The 16,629-nt window shown below is 50.7% G+C and overlaps 1 protein-coding gene across 1 annotated transcript; it reads left to right on the top strand.

The window, feature by feature from the left end:
- Nucleotides 1-225: 225 nt before the first annotated feature.
- TNFRSF13C (TNF receptor superfamily member 13C) lies at nucleotides 226-7,497 on the top strand. Its single transcript, XM_020982754.2, has 3 exons — nucleotides 226-677; nucleotides 3,740-3,970; nucleotides 5,189-7,497. Exons 1-3 carry the CDS (start codon nucleotides 383-385, stop codon nucleotides 5,392-5,394), a joined length of 732 nt encoding a protein of 243 aa, XP_020838413.1. The 5' UTR covers nucleotides 226-382; the 3' UTR covers nucleotides 5,395-7,497.
- Nucleotides 7,498-16,629: the final 9,132 nt, after the last annotated feature.

The raw sequence follows: 16,629 nt of genomic DNA, 5'->3' as shown, positions 1-16,629 counted from the left end.
CTCTGTCTCCCTTTCTGCCTCACTGGATCTATGCTGCCTACCTTGTTCTTATTTGGGGTTAGATGATCAGACACTCCGAGATGAGATTCTCTCCATAAAAATCTCTCATTGATCAGCAGGTCCAACTGCTCACCCTTCTAAATGATGCTTGAACACCTGCACCGACGGGGAGCTCACTCACCACCAAAGTAGCTTGTTCACTTGGAGGTGCCCCTGCAGGCTAGGCTCCATTGTGAGGGGCCCCTGGGAATAGAGCAGGATGCCTCAGAGTGTGACCACTAAGCAAGCTGGCACTGTGAGAGGCAGGCAGGGATGCCACACAGTCAGAGACTTGAGGAAGGTATGGGATTAGCCAGCCAGTCAGGGCCCCTGGGCCCCAGGTATGTTCTTGCTGGGATGGGGACTGGGGAGGTGCACGGTGACTTCTGAAGCGCAGAGCCGGCCAGGGAGAGGAAAGCTGCCCCCAAACCCGCCCCCTCCTTCCTGGGGTCCCAGAGAGCTCGCCTTCAAAAGCCTCCTGGGCAGCTGGGTAGCAGCAGCTGCAGGCCAGCAGTCAAGGATGGTGGGGCGAGGATCTGGAGGGTCCAACGTGCAATGTCCTCCCCTGTGTTTCGATGAACTCGTCAGGAAATGCTTACCATGCAATCTGTACCAGACCCCCACGGCTACTGGAGCTGGTAGGAACACCTCACCCCCTTCCCCTCAGCTTCCTCTACCTCGGCTCTACCCCCTCCCTTCTTCTTCTCCCCATCTCTTCCTTACCCTCGCCCCTCTTTTTCTTTGCTCCCTTCGTCTTCTCTCCTTTCTCGTCTCCCCTTCTCTCTCCCTCTGCCCTTCTTCTCCCCTCTCCCTGCTCTTCTCCACTTCTCTCCAGCTCCCACCCTCTCTGTCCTCTCCCCTTCTCTCTTTTCCATGCTCTCCTTTCTGTTCCTGCTCTTGCATTCCGTGCCAAGTGTGGCTGAAGGCACAGACCCTGTTTAATAAGGAGAAAAGAAGACTCGGGGGTGGGTGGGGGCTTGGAGCTGATGACCGTTTTCCAGCATTCGGAGGCCTGTCATGAAGAAGAGAGAACGGCCTTGTCCTTTTTGGTGCCCCCCGACCCCCCGACCCCAGGCAGAGCTGGGAGCAATGGGGGAAGGGCTGGGTTTGGCTCAGCGTGAGGAAAAGCTTCCTAATAAAGGTTTCTACCCCAGGGATTCCAACCCAAGGTGTCCATGACATAGATCCTGCCCTCCAGAGGCTTACAATATGGGGGAGAGGTAGAGGGCAGAGTACAAACCCATAAATAATGAGAATAGGAGATAAAGACAGAGGAGAGGTCCAATCAAAGTGCTCAGAGAAATTTGAGGAGAGAGAAAATGTTTTCACCTGGAATGCAGAAGGAGCAAGTCAAGGAAGACCTCATGGAAGGGGTGGCATCCCAGCTGGCCCTCAGAAGAAGAAGGGTTTCCAATCAGTACAGATGGGGAGTAGGAGCTCTAGGCATAGGGGACAGCATGAGCAAAGGTGTGGAGGAGGGAAAGGGCAGAATGAGAAAGAAGATAGAGAGTCTCCAGCTTGGTCATCCTAGCTCTGCAAAATGTTCTACCTCTGGAAGTAAAAGGAGAGGCAGGCCTGGAGTCACGAAGGCCTGAGTTCAGATCTGGCCTTAGACACTTACTAGCTGTGTGACCCTGAGCAAGTCACTTAACCCACTTTGTCTCAGTTCCTCCCCTGTAAAATGAGCTGGAGGAAGAAATGGCAAATCACTCCAGTATCTCAGAGTCAGACATAAGTGAAATGACCAAACCACAATAGGTGTGGAGTCTCAGGACGTGTCTTTAGACAGGTCACCTCACTCCCTGGGCCTCAGTTTCCTGCTCTGCAAAATGAGTGGATTGAAGGAGATGGCCTCTCAGGTCCCTTTGTGACTCGATAGTCTGTAATGTTCTAAGTGGAGAGTCCATGAAGGGTGATGTGAGGCTGGGAAGCCGGGCTGCAGCCAGACCGTAAAAGGCGTGGGGGCCTCTGAAAGAGAGAGAAGAGTCAGGAGCGGAGGCCAGGGCAGAGGATGATGAATCCCTGACCGGCCGAGCTCTAGGGACCTGGGAGCCATGCAGGAGAAGAGGTCAGAGGCAGGTGGAAATACAGGGCTCGAGTTCTGGGGAGAGAGTGCGAGGGGTGCCACAGGTTTGGGAGCCCTCTGCACACAGGTGATCACCGAAGCCACAGTGGCAAGTGAGATCACCAAACAACGTGCAAATAGAGAAAAGATGAAGGGCCCTGGGCTGAGTCCCGGTGTTTGAACCTTCCTTTAACGCATGTGAGGAAGAGCAGCCGTGAAAGGAGACCAAGAAGGAGCAGTCAGGGAGGTAGGAGGAGAACCAGGAGGGGAGAGGCGAGGTCATCTACCATGATGGCTGCTCAGCACCATCAAACAGATAGGGGGAGGAGGCAGTAACTGCAAGTCGGAATTGGAGGCTCCAGCAGAGACCAAGGGCTCTGAAATGGGGCAGGGGTGGGTGGGAACAAGGGCCCCTACGCAGAATGGCTGGCCGTTTCAGTCTATGGCTCTCTCACGCCTCCTCCACAGGTCCCCCCTTCTTTCCCACCTATGAAAGCCCTAGGATCAGAGAACCTGCTTTGTCTATTTCCTGTCTCCACCTATGTCTCTCTCTGTTTTTCTCTTCATTTTCCTTCCTGTCTCTCATTATCTCTCTCTCTCCTCCCTCCCCCTCCCTCTCTTCCTCCTTCCCCTTCTCTTCTTTACTTCCTCCTTCTCTTCTTTCTCCTCCTTCTCTCTCTGCCTCACCTCCATTGTCTTTCTGGGATCCACAAATCATGGATCCTTGAAGTTAGCGGGGCTTTGGGGACAATCTAGTCCAATGTTCCCCCCCCCCGGACAGGAGTGCCCTCTATAGCATCCCTAACACATCACCACCCTGCCTCCTCCCAGACACCTCCTGGGACAAAGCAGCCTATTCCAGGATAGGGCTGGGGAAAGGGGTCAGCTCCTCCTCCATTGCGACTTTCTGTCACTATCCCTATGCTTCTCTTTCTCTTTCTGTCTCAATGTAACCCTATCTCTGTCTTTTTCATTCTGTCTCTCCTTTTTCTCTCTATCTTATAAGACCATAAAACCCTCTCTATATCTCTTTCCTCTCTCTCTCCATCCTTCTCTCTCTCTCCCTCCCTCCTCCCCTGTTTCTCTCTCTCTCTCTCTCTCTCTCTCTCTCTCTCTCTCTCTCTCTCTCTCTCTCTCTCTCTCTTCCTCTGTTTCTTTCTGTCTCTGTCTCTTTCTCTCCATATTTCTCTTTTCCTTTATTTACATCGGTCTCTCTGTATCTTTTTTATCCCTATTTCTTTTTGTCATTATCTTTTTCTGTCTCCATCCCTCTATTGCTTTCTCTTTATCTCTCCTTCTTTCCCACCTATTTTTATATTTCCCTTTCTCTGTTTTTTTATCTCTGTCTTCTTCTTTCTTTCTGGCTCTGCCTTTCTATCTGTCTCTCTGTCTCCTTCCCTTCCTCTCTGTCTCTATTTTTCTTTCCGTCTCTGTCTTTGCCTCTTTCTATACCTCTGTCTCTCCATCTATCTATCTCCATCTTTTGTCTGTTTCTGTCTTTCTCTTGGTCTCCCCTTTCTGCCTCTTTCTCTGTCTATCTCTTTAGCTCTCAGTCTCTGTCTTCCTCTATCTCTCTTGGCTTAAATCACCTTCGACCATCTCAGTTTCTGGGTCTCTGACTCTTTCTGTCCCCAGACAACATTTCCAGCTCCTCAGAGACAGTCACGCTGATGACCCAAGTGTCCAATACGTCAATGACTTCGATCCTCAGAATGCTTCCAGGCCCGTACTTCCTCCTTGGGATCCCCATAGGGCTGGCGCTGGTGCTGGCCATGCTGTATGGCCTACTGGTGTGCCTGCTGCAGAGACGGCTGGAGAAGGCCCCTGCTGATGAGGAGGCTGGCCCCAGCAGGGAGCTAGCTCAGGGTGAGTGAGACCACACTCCAGGAGGACACAACTCTCCTGAGCTGGTCCCTTCTGTCAGCCACAGTCCTAGACTGAAACAGACCAAGAGAGACTGGGTAATATTGCAGAAAGAGAACTGGTTCTGAAGTCAGAGGACCCGAGTTCCAATCTCATTTCTGATGCTGCAAAATCTTAAAATCACATCACCTCCCCAGGCCTCAGTTTCCTAACCTGAAAAAATAGGATGGCCTCCATGTCCTCTGAGGCTCATTCTAGCTCTGGCCATAGGATCCTAAAATAGAATATACTCCTTGGAGCTCTGTCTCCCAGTCTCTGGGAGCCTTGGGTCTTTGGGCAAGATGGGGCATGGCATCAATGGTTTCTAAGGCTCCCTCCAGTTCCAGATGCCCTGATTGATGGGTCAGCCTGGTTGGCTGGGAGTTCCCAGAGCGGCCTCTTTCCCAGGGCTCTCTCTGCCTATAGGGGCCTCTCAGGGATCAGCCTTGAGTCACAGGGCCAGAGCTGGAAGGGGCCTCAGACACCGTCTCCTCTAAGCCCCCTCAATTTACAGAGGAGGAAACTCACGGAGGTTGTGACTTCCCCAATATCTGAGGATACAGCCGGGCTCCAGAAGCCTGGGGCTCATCGGTCTGGGGTCAGAAGGAAGCTCAGATGCCTTTTTGTCCATCTTGTCTCTGTTTTAAAGATGAAGAAACCAGGGGCCCCAGAGGAGACTTGGACGCAGGTCCTCTGACTTCCCAGTTCTGGCACTCTTCCCAAGGCTCCCGGCTGTCTCCACTCCTGGCTGTCAGCTGAGCCAGTGACAAGGAGGAGATGCCTAGGACTTGGGAGTGGGGCAGAAACCCTGTGGGGGTAGGAATGGGAAGCTTAGGGACTGGGGTGGAGAAGGGAGGAAGGGAAGGGAGAATGGGGGAGGAGGAGGGAAGCCAGATTACAGACCCTAGTCTTCCCCCCACCTCCCCACCTCTCATCAGCTCTTACTCCCCCCACCCCAGGGCTCGACCCTCTCCCCCTACCTCCCCACCTCTCGTCAGCTTTTGCCCTTCCTCCCAGGGCTCGATCTCCCCACTCCCTCCTCCTCACCTCTCATCAGCCCTTGTTCTTCTCCCCCCCAACTCCACCCCCCTCCCCACCTCTCATCAGCTCTTACTCCCCACCAGGGCTTGACCCTCCCCCACTACCTCCCCACCTTTCATCAGCTCTTGCCCCTCCTCCCAGGGCTCGATCTCCCCCTCCACCAAGAACCTAAAGCCATGCAGACCCAGAACAGCAGCTTGGGTGAAGCCCAGGACCAGCATCCCTTTCAAGAGTGCGATGGTGCTCTTGAGCCCAGCTCAGCGCCCAGCCACAGCTTCCCTGTGCCCGCCACGGAGCTGGGGGCTATGGAGCTTGTCACCACCAAGACCATCACCGCGGAGCTGTAGTGGAAGAAGCCGGGTAGGAAAGGGCTGGCTCCAGCTGCTCCAGCTGCTCCACCCGGGCTTGAGAACCCTGCCTTCCTTTCCTTCCAAGGGACTAAGAACCCCCTTCCCCGGGGGCCTGTGGGCCTCCTGCCTCCCGGGTCTACTTACAGAGATAGCATCTGTGTGATGTCCCACAGAGATGGCACAGTGTAATGGGCCCTGCAAGCACTGGATTGAAATCTTGCTACTCAATAGTTGTAGAACTTTGGTCCCTTCTCTCCTCCTCTGTAGCTTCCTCCTAGGTAAAATGAAGCAGGTGTGTGTGCCTAGATCCTTGTAAAGTTCCTTCCAGCTCCAAGTGGACGACCCTTCCTGGGCTGTCTTCCAAGCCCTTCTCCTTGACAACCCTGCCCTAAGCCCTGGCACTTACCCAGCCTTGCCACAAAAATGCTTTCAAGGGAGGTCTGGGGGCTCCACAGGCTTCCTCTACACCAAAGGAAGGGGCCCCAAGGACAATGGTCGGGGCACCCCCACTTGGGGCCCTTTGACTGTGACCTTTCACCTCACTTTCCTGATTTCCCTTCATGTTCCATCTCTGCTGCTCACCTTGGCCCTTTGTCCTGGGGAGCAGTGGGGCACAATGGAAAGGGACCCAGTTTCCGAGTCTGAATCCTGGCTCTGCCACTGGTGACCTGGGTGATCTCTCATTGCCTCAGTTTCCTCCTCTGTAAAATGAACTCTGGGATTATGATCTTTACTCCTAGTCTGTTCTATACTTGTTACATAACAGGGAATTTGAGTCCCATGAGTGCCTCGAACTCACCACATGACCTTTGGAAAGTTCCCTTCTCTCTCTGTGACTCAGCTGCCTTCATTGTGACCTTAGTGGTCCCCAAGGCCCATTTTCAGCTCAAAATCCTGCAATGCTAGAAAGTCTCCACTTCATTCATTTCCTAAGGCAAGATGGCCCCAGTCAGCCCCCAGCCAAAGACAAGTCTGGGAAGCAGTCGTGGTCACCTTGGAATTGCAAGGAAGCAACAGCTGAGGTCTGTTTCAGGAAGTTCAGGTGGGTTCACCCATGGTTCCAAATGTTCTTGGAGAGAGAAAAAAAAATGTCAGCCTGCTTTTACAAAGTAGCTGAGCCAGTGAGAAGCTTGCGACAAGGTAATAAGCTATTTGAGGTTGGCTTCTAAGTGCAGGGAGTTAGGCAGGGACAGTGGGGCAGGTCCCCAACAAAACCCCTTAACTTGCTTGGAAGCCAGGAATTCATGGCTCTGTAGTATGACACAGATCCCCCAGAATCCTCCTCTCAGAAGCACTGTTATGCAAAGAGTCTCCAATTAGGGGGGAGTCTCTCTCTCTCTCCTCTCTCTGTCTCTGTCTCTCTGCCTCTCTGTCTCGCTGTCTCTCTGTCTCTGTCTCTTCACCCGTCTCTCTCTGTCTCTGTCTCTCTGTCTCGCTTTCTGTCTACGTCTCTCTCTCTTCTCTACTTGCATACATACATACATACATATATATATACATACATATGATAGCTAGAAGAGGCAAACCAATAACTTGCTAAGATTCTCCAGGAAGCTAATCAATAGCTTTTCCCTAATAAGTCACAAATAAACAGGTAAGAGCTTTCGGCAGCAAAGACGTCCTGAAGCCCTGGGATGGGGCGAGGTGGGATGACAGTAGAGGCTTCTGCACTCCTGTAACTGAGAAAGAGATGGGTTTCTCCTTTAAACAAAACAAGGAAAATGAGCTGGATTAAGCTGAAATCCATCAGGATTAAAAGTGCTTAGCTGGTACCTAGCTGTTTGTATTCCTCCCAATTTTGTACTGTACCCAGCACGGTCTCTTCAGGTAGATGCCAGATGAATTCCTTCAGATCAACCCACAGGCAGGTCTAGGAGACGGCGGTGGCCATAGCCAGCTCTGGTTTCTGTGATTCTGTGAAATCGTATCCTTACCCACCAAACAGGAATGTTGAGGAGGGAAATGTGCCAATCTTGAAGTGTTTAAAGGGTTCACAGTGTGAAATGTGGTTATTTTTAAATACATGCAACGAGAGTTATTTGTGACCAGTTCACTGTCATAGTTTGAGACTTTAATAAAGAGTTCATTTTTACTGAAAAATGCAATTGGCCAGATTGTGTTCTGGGTTCTCTCTCCCTCCCTCTCCTATGCCTGGCATGAGGCAGGCCAGTGGACTCACCTAGCTGAGGCACCACTGTGCACCCTGTGGTCGCTCAGTATCACAGACCTGATATCTAGAGGGGGAGATACAGGGTGGGCCGGCAACTCAGAATGACTCGGTGGTAAGCCACAGCATCCTCCCTCCAAGGGCATAGGAAAGAGGCTCTCAACCCAAGGCCAGGACCTTCTCTTTTCTCTCCTCTGCCTGATAGTATCCCTGATAGTATTACTATCCATGCCTGATAGTAAGCCCTTTAATAATAGCCAGCAATTATAGAATGCTTTCAGGCATGCAAAGCACTTTACAAATATTATCTCATTTGATCCACATAACAACCCTGGGAGGTAGGTGTTATTATCATCCCCATTTTTCAGATGAGGAAACTAAGGCAGATAGAGGTTAAGTAAGCTCGTAAGTGTCTGAGGCTGGATTTGAATTCAGGACTTCCTGACTCTGGGACCAGAGCTGTATTCACTGTGGTACCACCTACCTCCCTTTACAGTTATACTGTGATTAAAATACTCAGACCACCTGGCAGCAGTTTGAGAGATACTTGGGGGAATGGAGAGATTAGGTTAGTCAAGCTGCTCTCTGTAACTTCTGAAGCAGGTAGATGCCACAATGGAGAACTGTACTTGGAGTGAGGAAGACTGAGTTCAAATCTTTCCTCAGATATTTACTCTCTGTGTGCTTCTAGGTAAGCCCCTTAACTCCTCTGAGTCTCAGTTTCTTTGTAAAATGGGGTTATGACACCTGCCCACATGGGAATGTTATGAGAATAAAATGAGATAAAATATATAAAGGTTTTTGTAAATCTATATGCACCACATACATGTTAACCATTTTTTTATTATTATTATTATTATTAAATTATTACTTAAATCTGCTCAGAATCCTATATAATGCACTGGGAGTGGGAAGGGATCTGAAAACATGGAATATCAGAGCTGGGGGGAGCCTTAGAGCATGGGTACAGACTAGAAGTCCTTACATATGTAAGTATAGTATGTACATACTTTATCATAGGACATTTGTGAAGAAAATGCTTTGTAAACTTTAATATCAGCCATAGAAAAGGGAATGTCTATTGTATTATTGTTATTATTATTGATTAATTGTTATTACTATTACAAGGCACAGTGGGCAGAACATGGGATTTCAAGTTAGAAGACCAGGATTCGAATCCTATCTTTGCTAATGGAATAATGCTTGGCAAACCATTCTCTTGGCCTCAATTTCTCCATCTGTCAAGTGGACTCTGTGATCTCTAAGGCTTCTTTGCAGCCTGACATTCTGAGCTTCTTTTATTCATGTTTGCTGTCCTAGCCCCTGGCACAGAGAAGGCATTTGATGAAGGGTTATAGGATCATAGTTTTAGGGCTGGCAGGGACCCCAGAGGCCACCATCCAGCCCAACCCCCTCGTTTTATAGAGAGGGAAGTGACTTGTCCAAAGTCAGACAGGCATTATGTGCCCAAGCTGAGATTTGAACCCATTTGATGGGTTCTTAAATAGAAATGAGGAGCTGGCATTTGGGGGATGGTGTTGATGACATTTCTGGAACTTTTTTTGGGCAAAAGCACTGGCTATAAGTGAGTGATCTGTTCCCTAGAAGCCTGTTTAGGGATATGCAAATCAGAAGCAAGATTTTTCATTTTTTTAAAGGCTAGCCTCTATGGGGGGCCCCTTTGTGGTACTTGGCCCCATCGACAACTCAGTCCTTGGGGGCCCTAGGTGCCACCCCAGCCCAGGCTAGAGGGGACTTCTGGCCACAGCTCTCTCTTTGACCCACCACCCCCAGCTGGTTTCTCATTCATCTTACTGCCACCCCTACCCCTCCCCCCAAGCCTCTAAACTCTAGGGTTCTATGATAATTCCATATTCTAGGATTCTATGTTCCCTGGTAATGATCTAACCTCCTATGTTCTAGAATTCTATGAACAGATGTTCTAGAAACCATTATTCTAAAATAAAGATTCGCAACCCAGGGTGGGAATATCCTCAGAAGTACATGGAATATTTGGTATATAACTATATTATCTTATGGAGATTTTTACCAGGCAATTGTGTTAGTGACAAAAAGTGTGGCTTGGAGACCAGTAGGGGGTAGAGTGAGGGAGTTGGGGGCTCTAGTTGCCTCTGAAAAATATGAAGGAAACAGATGATGGAATAAAACCTCCTGCCCATCTTCATCATGCCTTTCTTGCCCCCAGGAAACTCATCATTTTCTAATGAGATTTCCCTCCAGATAGAATTCTAGAACATGGGATCCTAGCATTTTATTCATTCTCAGAGCACAGCGGTCTAGAGCATAGACTTCTAGCCTGATGAAGACTAGAACCTAGACTTTTTGAGCGTAGAGTTCTAGCACATGGTCCTCTAGAACACAGGAATTTAGAGCAATCCAGCTGCCACCTGTGGCTGGCTTCATTTGACCTCAGTCAGCAATTTGCTGGTTCCTGATCTGCAGCACAGCAACCTAGAAGACAGGTTCCCAAACTTTTTTTCAGTCTTTATAACCCTTGGTTTTCAGTGTACCTTCCCTGTACTCTCTATTCAATGGAAAGGAAATTAATTCTGGAGTTCCCCATGCATATATGCAAAAGAATGAAATGGATGAATTTTTCATGAAGAAACTTTATTTGCTAATAACCTTTTTCAAGCAAAACTGAGTCATTAAATGCTTATCAGAACATAGTGAAATCAATCAGTGACATTCTCAATTCTACTTCTTGTCAACCAATAGTTTTCTCTTCCATCCAGCTTTTTAAAGAGTTCCCCCTGCCCCAGAACAGGTTAAAGTTTTAGTTTGTTTCTTGCTTGGGACTTAATTGAGACCAGGACTGAGAATCCAGGTTTGGGAATCCCCCGCCCTTTGCTCTGTGCTCTAGGATCCTCTTTTATAGACCACTACGTCCCCAAATTCCATGCCCCAGAAGTTTGCTTCAGGATTCTAGCGTATTCTATCTAATAAGTAGTTATTAAGTGTGTAGTGTTCATTCCCAGGCACTGGAACAGGTGCTTTGGGAACCAGGGTGAAAACAGACATGCTGTCTTTTAGAATGGATAGATCCTTGACTCCTGTCCCTCCAAGGGTTCTTTATCACATGGAGCGGTCACTGCTTCAGGACCTGGACAGATCCAGGCTCCTTCTGCCAACAGGTGCTACATTTCTTCTATGCCGGACTATGCCTTAGCTTTGTAGGAGGCAGACCCTCACCGTGTGCCTAACACAGGGAGGAAAAGACTGAAAGAGTCCTTTGTATCATCCAGTAAACTGGGGAAAAAGCCAAAGAAAATGAGTCTTTTGTACTTTCAGGGGATTTGAATTATCCAAGGCTCTGAATTATTAGAGTTTTCCTCATCCCATCAGGCTGTTCTCCAGGGCTTTGTTGGGCTGCGGATAGGGAGACTGCCTGTGAGGAAGGTGCAGGGTGCCCCTCCAGCCCCAAGCTCACCCAAGGAAGGGGAGATGGTTAGGGTTACCTTTAACCAAGGGGCCAACTCACAAGACTGGGAACCCTCTGGGCTTGACTTCTCTCCTGTTTCATTTTCTGTTCTTTGTTTTCATTGCTATACACATTTCCCTTTTCTCTTTCTCAACCACCCCCCCTTCCCCAAATGGTCTCTGTGTCCTCCAGGAGAGGTCAGAGAGCTCTCTCCCGGCAGCAGAGATTCCAGGTTAGATGCTAGGAAGGATGTCCTGGCCTTCAGAGCAAGCCAAGAAATACTCCTCCCCATGTCTGCTGCTGGACTTTCCTGTAGGGAGGTGAAGCAGAGGCTGGGTGTCCCAGGAGGCCCCAAGAGAGCCTCAGGGGCAGAGAGAGGGGAACCTGCTGAAGTCTTGGTTCCCTTTGTAACTTTCCAAGGTCTTTTTTCACTTCCTCCCCTCTATAAGAAGGGGGGGCAGTCTGGCTGCTTTGCTTGGGGGGGAGAACCAGGTAAGGGCAATGTCTGTGGCCCGTCCCCCCACCCACCCCCCCACCTCCAGCTCCCATCACAGATTCAAAGGCAAGATCCTGAAGGATCTCAGACATGGAGCCCTCATTCTACAGTGACTTGCACAAGGTCACATAGTTGGTAAATGCCCGAGGCAAGATTTGAACTCAGGTCTCCTGACTCTAAATTCAGTGCCCTTGAACTGTACCACAAGGGGTATAGTATAAGATAGGGTGGGGACTGGGATCCCCCTGTGTCCAGAATCATCGGGACCAGAGTCCTGGGGCTTCCCTCCTCTCTTACCCCCAATCTTCTGATACGTGCGCTTGTTTGACTTCAATCCTACCTGCTGCAGTGTTACACACACACACACACACACACACACACACACACACGCATGCATGCACACACATGCGGACAGCCAGATCTTTGTGCCATGGTCTGTATTTGGGGAGGGAGGGATGGAGATAATGTGTTTCCCCAGTGTTTGTATTCATTTGCTTTCCCCCAATGAGCTAGGCATCTAGTTTTGGTGTCTCCTTCATTAGACTGGGAGCTCCAGAGGGGCAGGGACTGTCTTTTGCCTTTCTTTGTATCTCCAGAGCATGGTGGAGTGCCTGGAACATAGTAGGCTCTTAGTCAACACTTGCTGACGATGACTGACTAATATGGACAAAATAAGAATGTGGATGACCTTCACTCACCCCCACCACTCACTCCCATGATCATAATGTCATGGGATTGTAGACTTAGGGTTGGAAGGAACCCCAGAGACCATCAAGTGCCATTTTACAGGTGAAGAAACTGAGGCCTAGAGGGGCGATCAAGGTAATAAACCCAGAAGGCAGGATTTCCATCAGAAAACCCCTTAGTTGGCTCCCTTGGCTGAGGGTGAGCCTGGGAAGGTAAGCTGGGCCAGGGGCCCGGGGGCCAATTCAAAGTTAAGTTAGAAAGTTTCAGGGCCTCTCTGGGGTTGTTAGTTCTGAATTCGTAGCTTCCTTTCCCCCTTGTAAACATGGCAGGAGGTCAGGGCTGGAAGGGTCCCTAGAGACTAATTAGCCTGACTCTTCTGTTCCACAGATGAAGCCCAGAATTTGTAAAGTACATGAAAGTCAGGAAGCGTCCAAACTAAAACCAGTCATAGACTTTTTAGGGCTGGATGAGACCTTAGGGATTATCTAGCATAACCCCCCCCATTTACAGAAGGGAAAACTGAGGCTGCAAGGCAGGAAGGGTCACCCAGCTGGGAAAAGCTGGGCCCTGAACCTATGTCCTCTGAGTCTTGTGTTCTGCTGGGAGGGTCTGGCAGGGGAGAAGGGAATGAGGGTTAGGAATGGATGTTATCTGAGATGGGGCATCTGAGGAGGGGGCAGAGGAACAGGTCATGAAAAACAAAGGTCTGTTGGACCCCACAAGGTCCAGCTGGCTCCATGGCTAGGGAGCTCCCAGAGGCTGAGATGGGGCAAGGGGGCTTCCAGATGGGGTCCAGAGATCTGGTGAACTCTAGCAAGCTCCCAACCATGAAAGCCTGGGACTGACTGCCTGACTCCCGGGGGGGGGCAGGGCTGGTGCCTGGGAAGCTGGTGAGGGTCTTCCAGCCTCTGGCCAAGGCTTAGTGACCAGCCAAGGATTCTAGAGGGGCTGCAGAGGGGAGGGGATGGTGGGGAAGGGCCTGATTACAGAGCCTGGATGCCTACCTTGGAACCCCAGCTGTGCTCTCCACCACCTGTGTGACCTTGGATAGGCCACCTTCCCTCCATGGGCAAGACTTGGTCTCCCCTATTGGGCAGATGAATCCAAAGGCTCCTTCCTGCTCTAAGCCTGTCATTCTATGACAAAGTGCCCCCTCCATCCTTATCCTTGGTAATTGTGATGACCTGCCTTGCCCTCCACAAGGGCCCTCTCCTCTTCTCCTACTTCTTGGGAGGAAGGTAAATAAAGGGCAGATTATGACTTGCTCCCGATAGAAAGTTGACTCTCCAGCAGTGACTCAGAATTCCAGCTGCCTTTGAAGGGGCCTGGGAGGTGATCACATTCAGCCCACTCATTTTGTAGAAAACCAGTGAAGGGATTTACCCGAGGCCCCACCGGCCTGAGAAGGAGACCTGGGTCTGGTGGGAACACAAGACTCATGCGCTTGGATTGGGGGAGGGGTGGACCAGCACAGCCAGCGGGATCCTAAGGAGGGATTGGCTCCCAGTAGGAGGGAGTAGAAGGCTGAGGGTGCTTGGAACTCCTTGGAACCCTGCCCCGGTCCTCTGCCCTGGTCTGACCCCAAATGGAGCGCCACATACATTTCTATTGGTGTCTTCATCACTTGGGTCTCCCAGCATCTCTCGCCACTTGTCCCAGAATGTGATCTCTCTTAGTAAAAAATTCAAGAAGGGAAAAAGCTCGGAGGAATGAATTCATATGGAGAAAGTCTGATGTTTCATGCAGAGATCCCCCCCCCAAACTGGCTCACCTTTCTATATGAAGCAGGGGGGAGGCGGGGCATTGACTGGTCACAAATGGACAGAACATTGGACCAGAAAGGAAGAGGCCAGGGTTTGAATCCCAGTTCTGCCCCAAATCATCAACCTGATACTTAGGAAAACTCTCCCTCTCTGGGACTCAGTTTCCCCATCTGTAAAAAGGGGGTGAATTGGTTTGGATAATCTCTAAAATCTCTCTCAGTTTTGATGTTCTCTACAATTCTAAAAGCCAGAGCCCACCTGGGGGGAACAATTAGGATGGGGAGGAGGTGACCCCAACATCACATGAGGATGAAGGAAGCAGGGATGTTTCATCTGGAGAAGACTTAAGAGGGAAAAACTCTGCCCTCAAGTGTCTGAAGAATAGTCATGGGGAAGAGGGATTTGATTTGTTCTGCCAGGGACGCCGGGTGGCTGGATTCAGTCTGATGCCAAGAAGAGCAGCCTGGCAATTAGGGTAGTGAGTTCCCTGTCATTGGAAGTATTCAAATCCCTCTCTTCTACAGGGGTGACTGCCACGCTGAGAACAGGCTGGGCGCTAAGGTCCTTCTAGTTCAGATTCTGATTCTCACCAGGGTAGGCTTTGTCCCCACGGTGCCTAGCACTGTCCTGGGCACTCAGCGGGGGGCGGGGTACTCCTGAACACTTGTTGAATAGACAAGAATGCCATCAGTTTGGGTCCATCGGTCTGGGAAGAGAGTCTGAGACTGGGTGCTCATTCTGAGTGGTCCTGGAGCACCTCAGCATGGAGCAGAGACTAAAACCCCAACCTGGCCGCCTCCCCCCATCCCTGCCCCCCAGGCTGTAGGTCACACAGTCAGACAGGAGGTTAACTGCAACCAGAAGCAAAAGGTGTGACAGTTCCTGCATCTGGGCCCTGGGGGGTGGGGTGGGGTAGGGTGGGGGCCGATTATCTGACACCCCCCCAGCCAAGCCGCTTGCTGCCACCAGGTGGCACCAGGAGCCTGCTCATGGAACCCGGCTCGGGGCAGAGCCGGTCTTCAGCTCAACCAGACCAGCTGGGCTGCCTCCCACCCAGCCTCAGGGTGATGGATGAATCGCTCTCAGGAAGAGTGGGGCTGGGTGGGGCCACCACGGGGGAGCTGGGGGGCCCTGGCATCTCCCCAGAGAGGACCCCCCACCCTCCATCTGTGAGGGGGAGCAAAGTCTCCTCCCTCCCCCTTAATGACAATAATTAGGTAGCTCCCACCAGGCCTACAGGGGCTGAGGGAGCCAGATGGTGCCCTGCTCGTCAGGGACATTGAAATGTACACTGCCTCAGAGCCTGGAGGCCTTCAGGCACCATCTGGGAGACCTGATACCCGGGACTGCCTAATGAAGATGACAAGTCCTGCGAAAAGAATGATCTAGTACTCTGGACCCAGGAAGAATCAGGTTTAAATCCCACTTCTTACATCTACTACAAGGAGAATGGAAGCCCCTTGAAGGCAGGGGCAGTCTCACTTTTGTCTTGCTCCTCATTGCCTGCCACTCAGTATAGATTAATCAATCAGTAAACATTTATTAAGTGCCTGCTATGTGCCAGGCACTGTGCTAAGCACTGGGGATACAAAAAGAAGCAAAAGGCAGTCCCTGCCCTGGAAGCGCTTACCATCTAATGATTAGCTTAATAAATGTCTATTTCTAGCTGTGTGACCTTGGGCAAAGCCCTTGACATTTCTGAGCCTCAGATATCTCTCTACGAATGTGAGTTATAGATTTTCATGGGTTCGTAAATCATATTCTCTCATGCCCAAAGACTTAGATGGGGGCGGGGCTTCAAGGTCATCTGACCCTGCCCCTTCACTTGACAAAGAAGGAAGCTGAGGCCCAGAGGTCACACAGGCAGTAAGTGACAAAGATGGGATTTGATCTCAGCTCTTGACTCCAGAGTCAGCTGTCTCTCGACTGTACTACACAGCCCTCCATTTCCAAGGACTTGATACGGTGGGGTTTTAGGACCCAGTATGATTACTGTAGATGTTGCCAATAGGGAACTGGCCGTGTGAGGCTTTGGCCATGAACTGGGCGTATTTAGCCTGGAGAGGGGGAGACAGTCAACGAGGGGACGTGAGAGCTGTCTTCGTGGATCTGAGGGGCTGTCACTGGAAAGGGAGAGGCTCCTTCTTCACGGCCCCAGAGGGCAGTGGAGGGAGCAGGCAGTGTGCAAGTCACACAGAGGCAGATGCAGGCTCAATGTAAGGAAAATCATGTTTATCATTAGAGCTGCCCCCAAAGCTGGAGGCACCTGTCGGGGCATGCTGGCCTCGGGGATTCCTGTTCAGGCAGAGCCTGGATCGGGTGGCTTCTGAGGGCCCTTCCTGTGCTAGGATGCTGGGATGCCCAGCCCGAGGCATCCGAACTCAGAGCCTGGAGCAGAGAAGGGCTTTGGGAAACAGGCCTCCATCTGTTCAAGTTAGAGACGGAGGTGGAAGACCCCAGATGAAAGCAGACACATAAATGCTCAGGCCCACAGAGTTGTGCATGGAGGTGTGAGAATGTTCTGTCTCTCTCCCCCTCCCTCTCTTTTTTTTCCTCTCCCTTCTCTTCCCCCTCTTTCTCTCCCTCCCCCCTTCCCCTTTCCCCCTCCCTCTCTCTTTCCCCTCTCTCTTTCTCTTCCTCTCTCTCTCTCCCTCTTCCCCCCCTTTTCTCTCTCTCT

This window comes from Phascolarctos cinereus, unplaced genomic scaffold (genome assembly GCF_003287225.1).
Source record: "Phascolarctos cinereus isolate Bilbo 61053 unplaced genomic scaffold, phaCin_HiC Scaffold_1;HRSCAF=81, whole genome shotgun sequence".
Classification (NCBI taxonomy): domain Eukaryota; kingdom Metazoa; phylum Chordata; class Mammalia; order Diprotodontia; family Phascolarctidae; genus Phascolarctos; species Phascolarctos cinereus.
This window is presented reverse-complemented; position numbering and strand designations above follow the sequence as displayed.

Coding starts and splice junctions, on each gene's coding strand:
- TNFRSF13C (XM_020982754.2), top strand. CDS start 383: ATGTTCTTGCTGGGATGGGGACTGGGGAGGTGCACGGTGACTTCTGAA. Junction 678..3,739: donor CCCCACGGCTACTGGAGCTG/GTAGGAACACCT, acceptor TTCTGTCCCCAG/ACAACATTTCCAGCTCCTCA. Junction 3,971..5,188: donor CAGCAGGGAGCTAGCTCAGG/GTGAGTGAGACC, acceptor CCCTCCTCCCAG/GGCTCGATCTCCCCCTCCAC.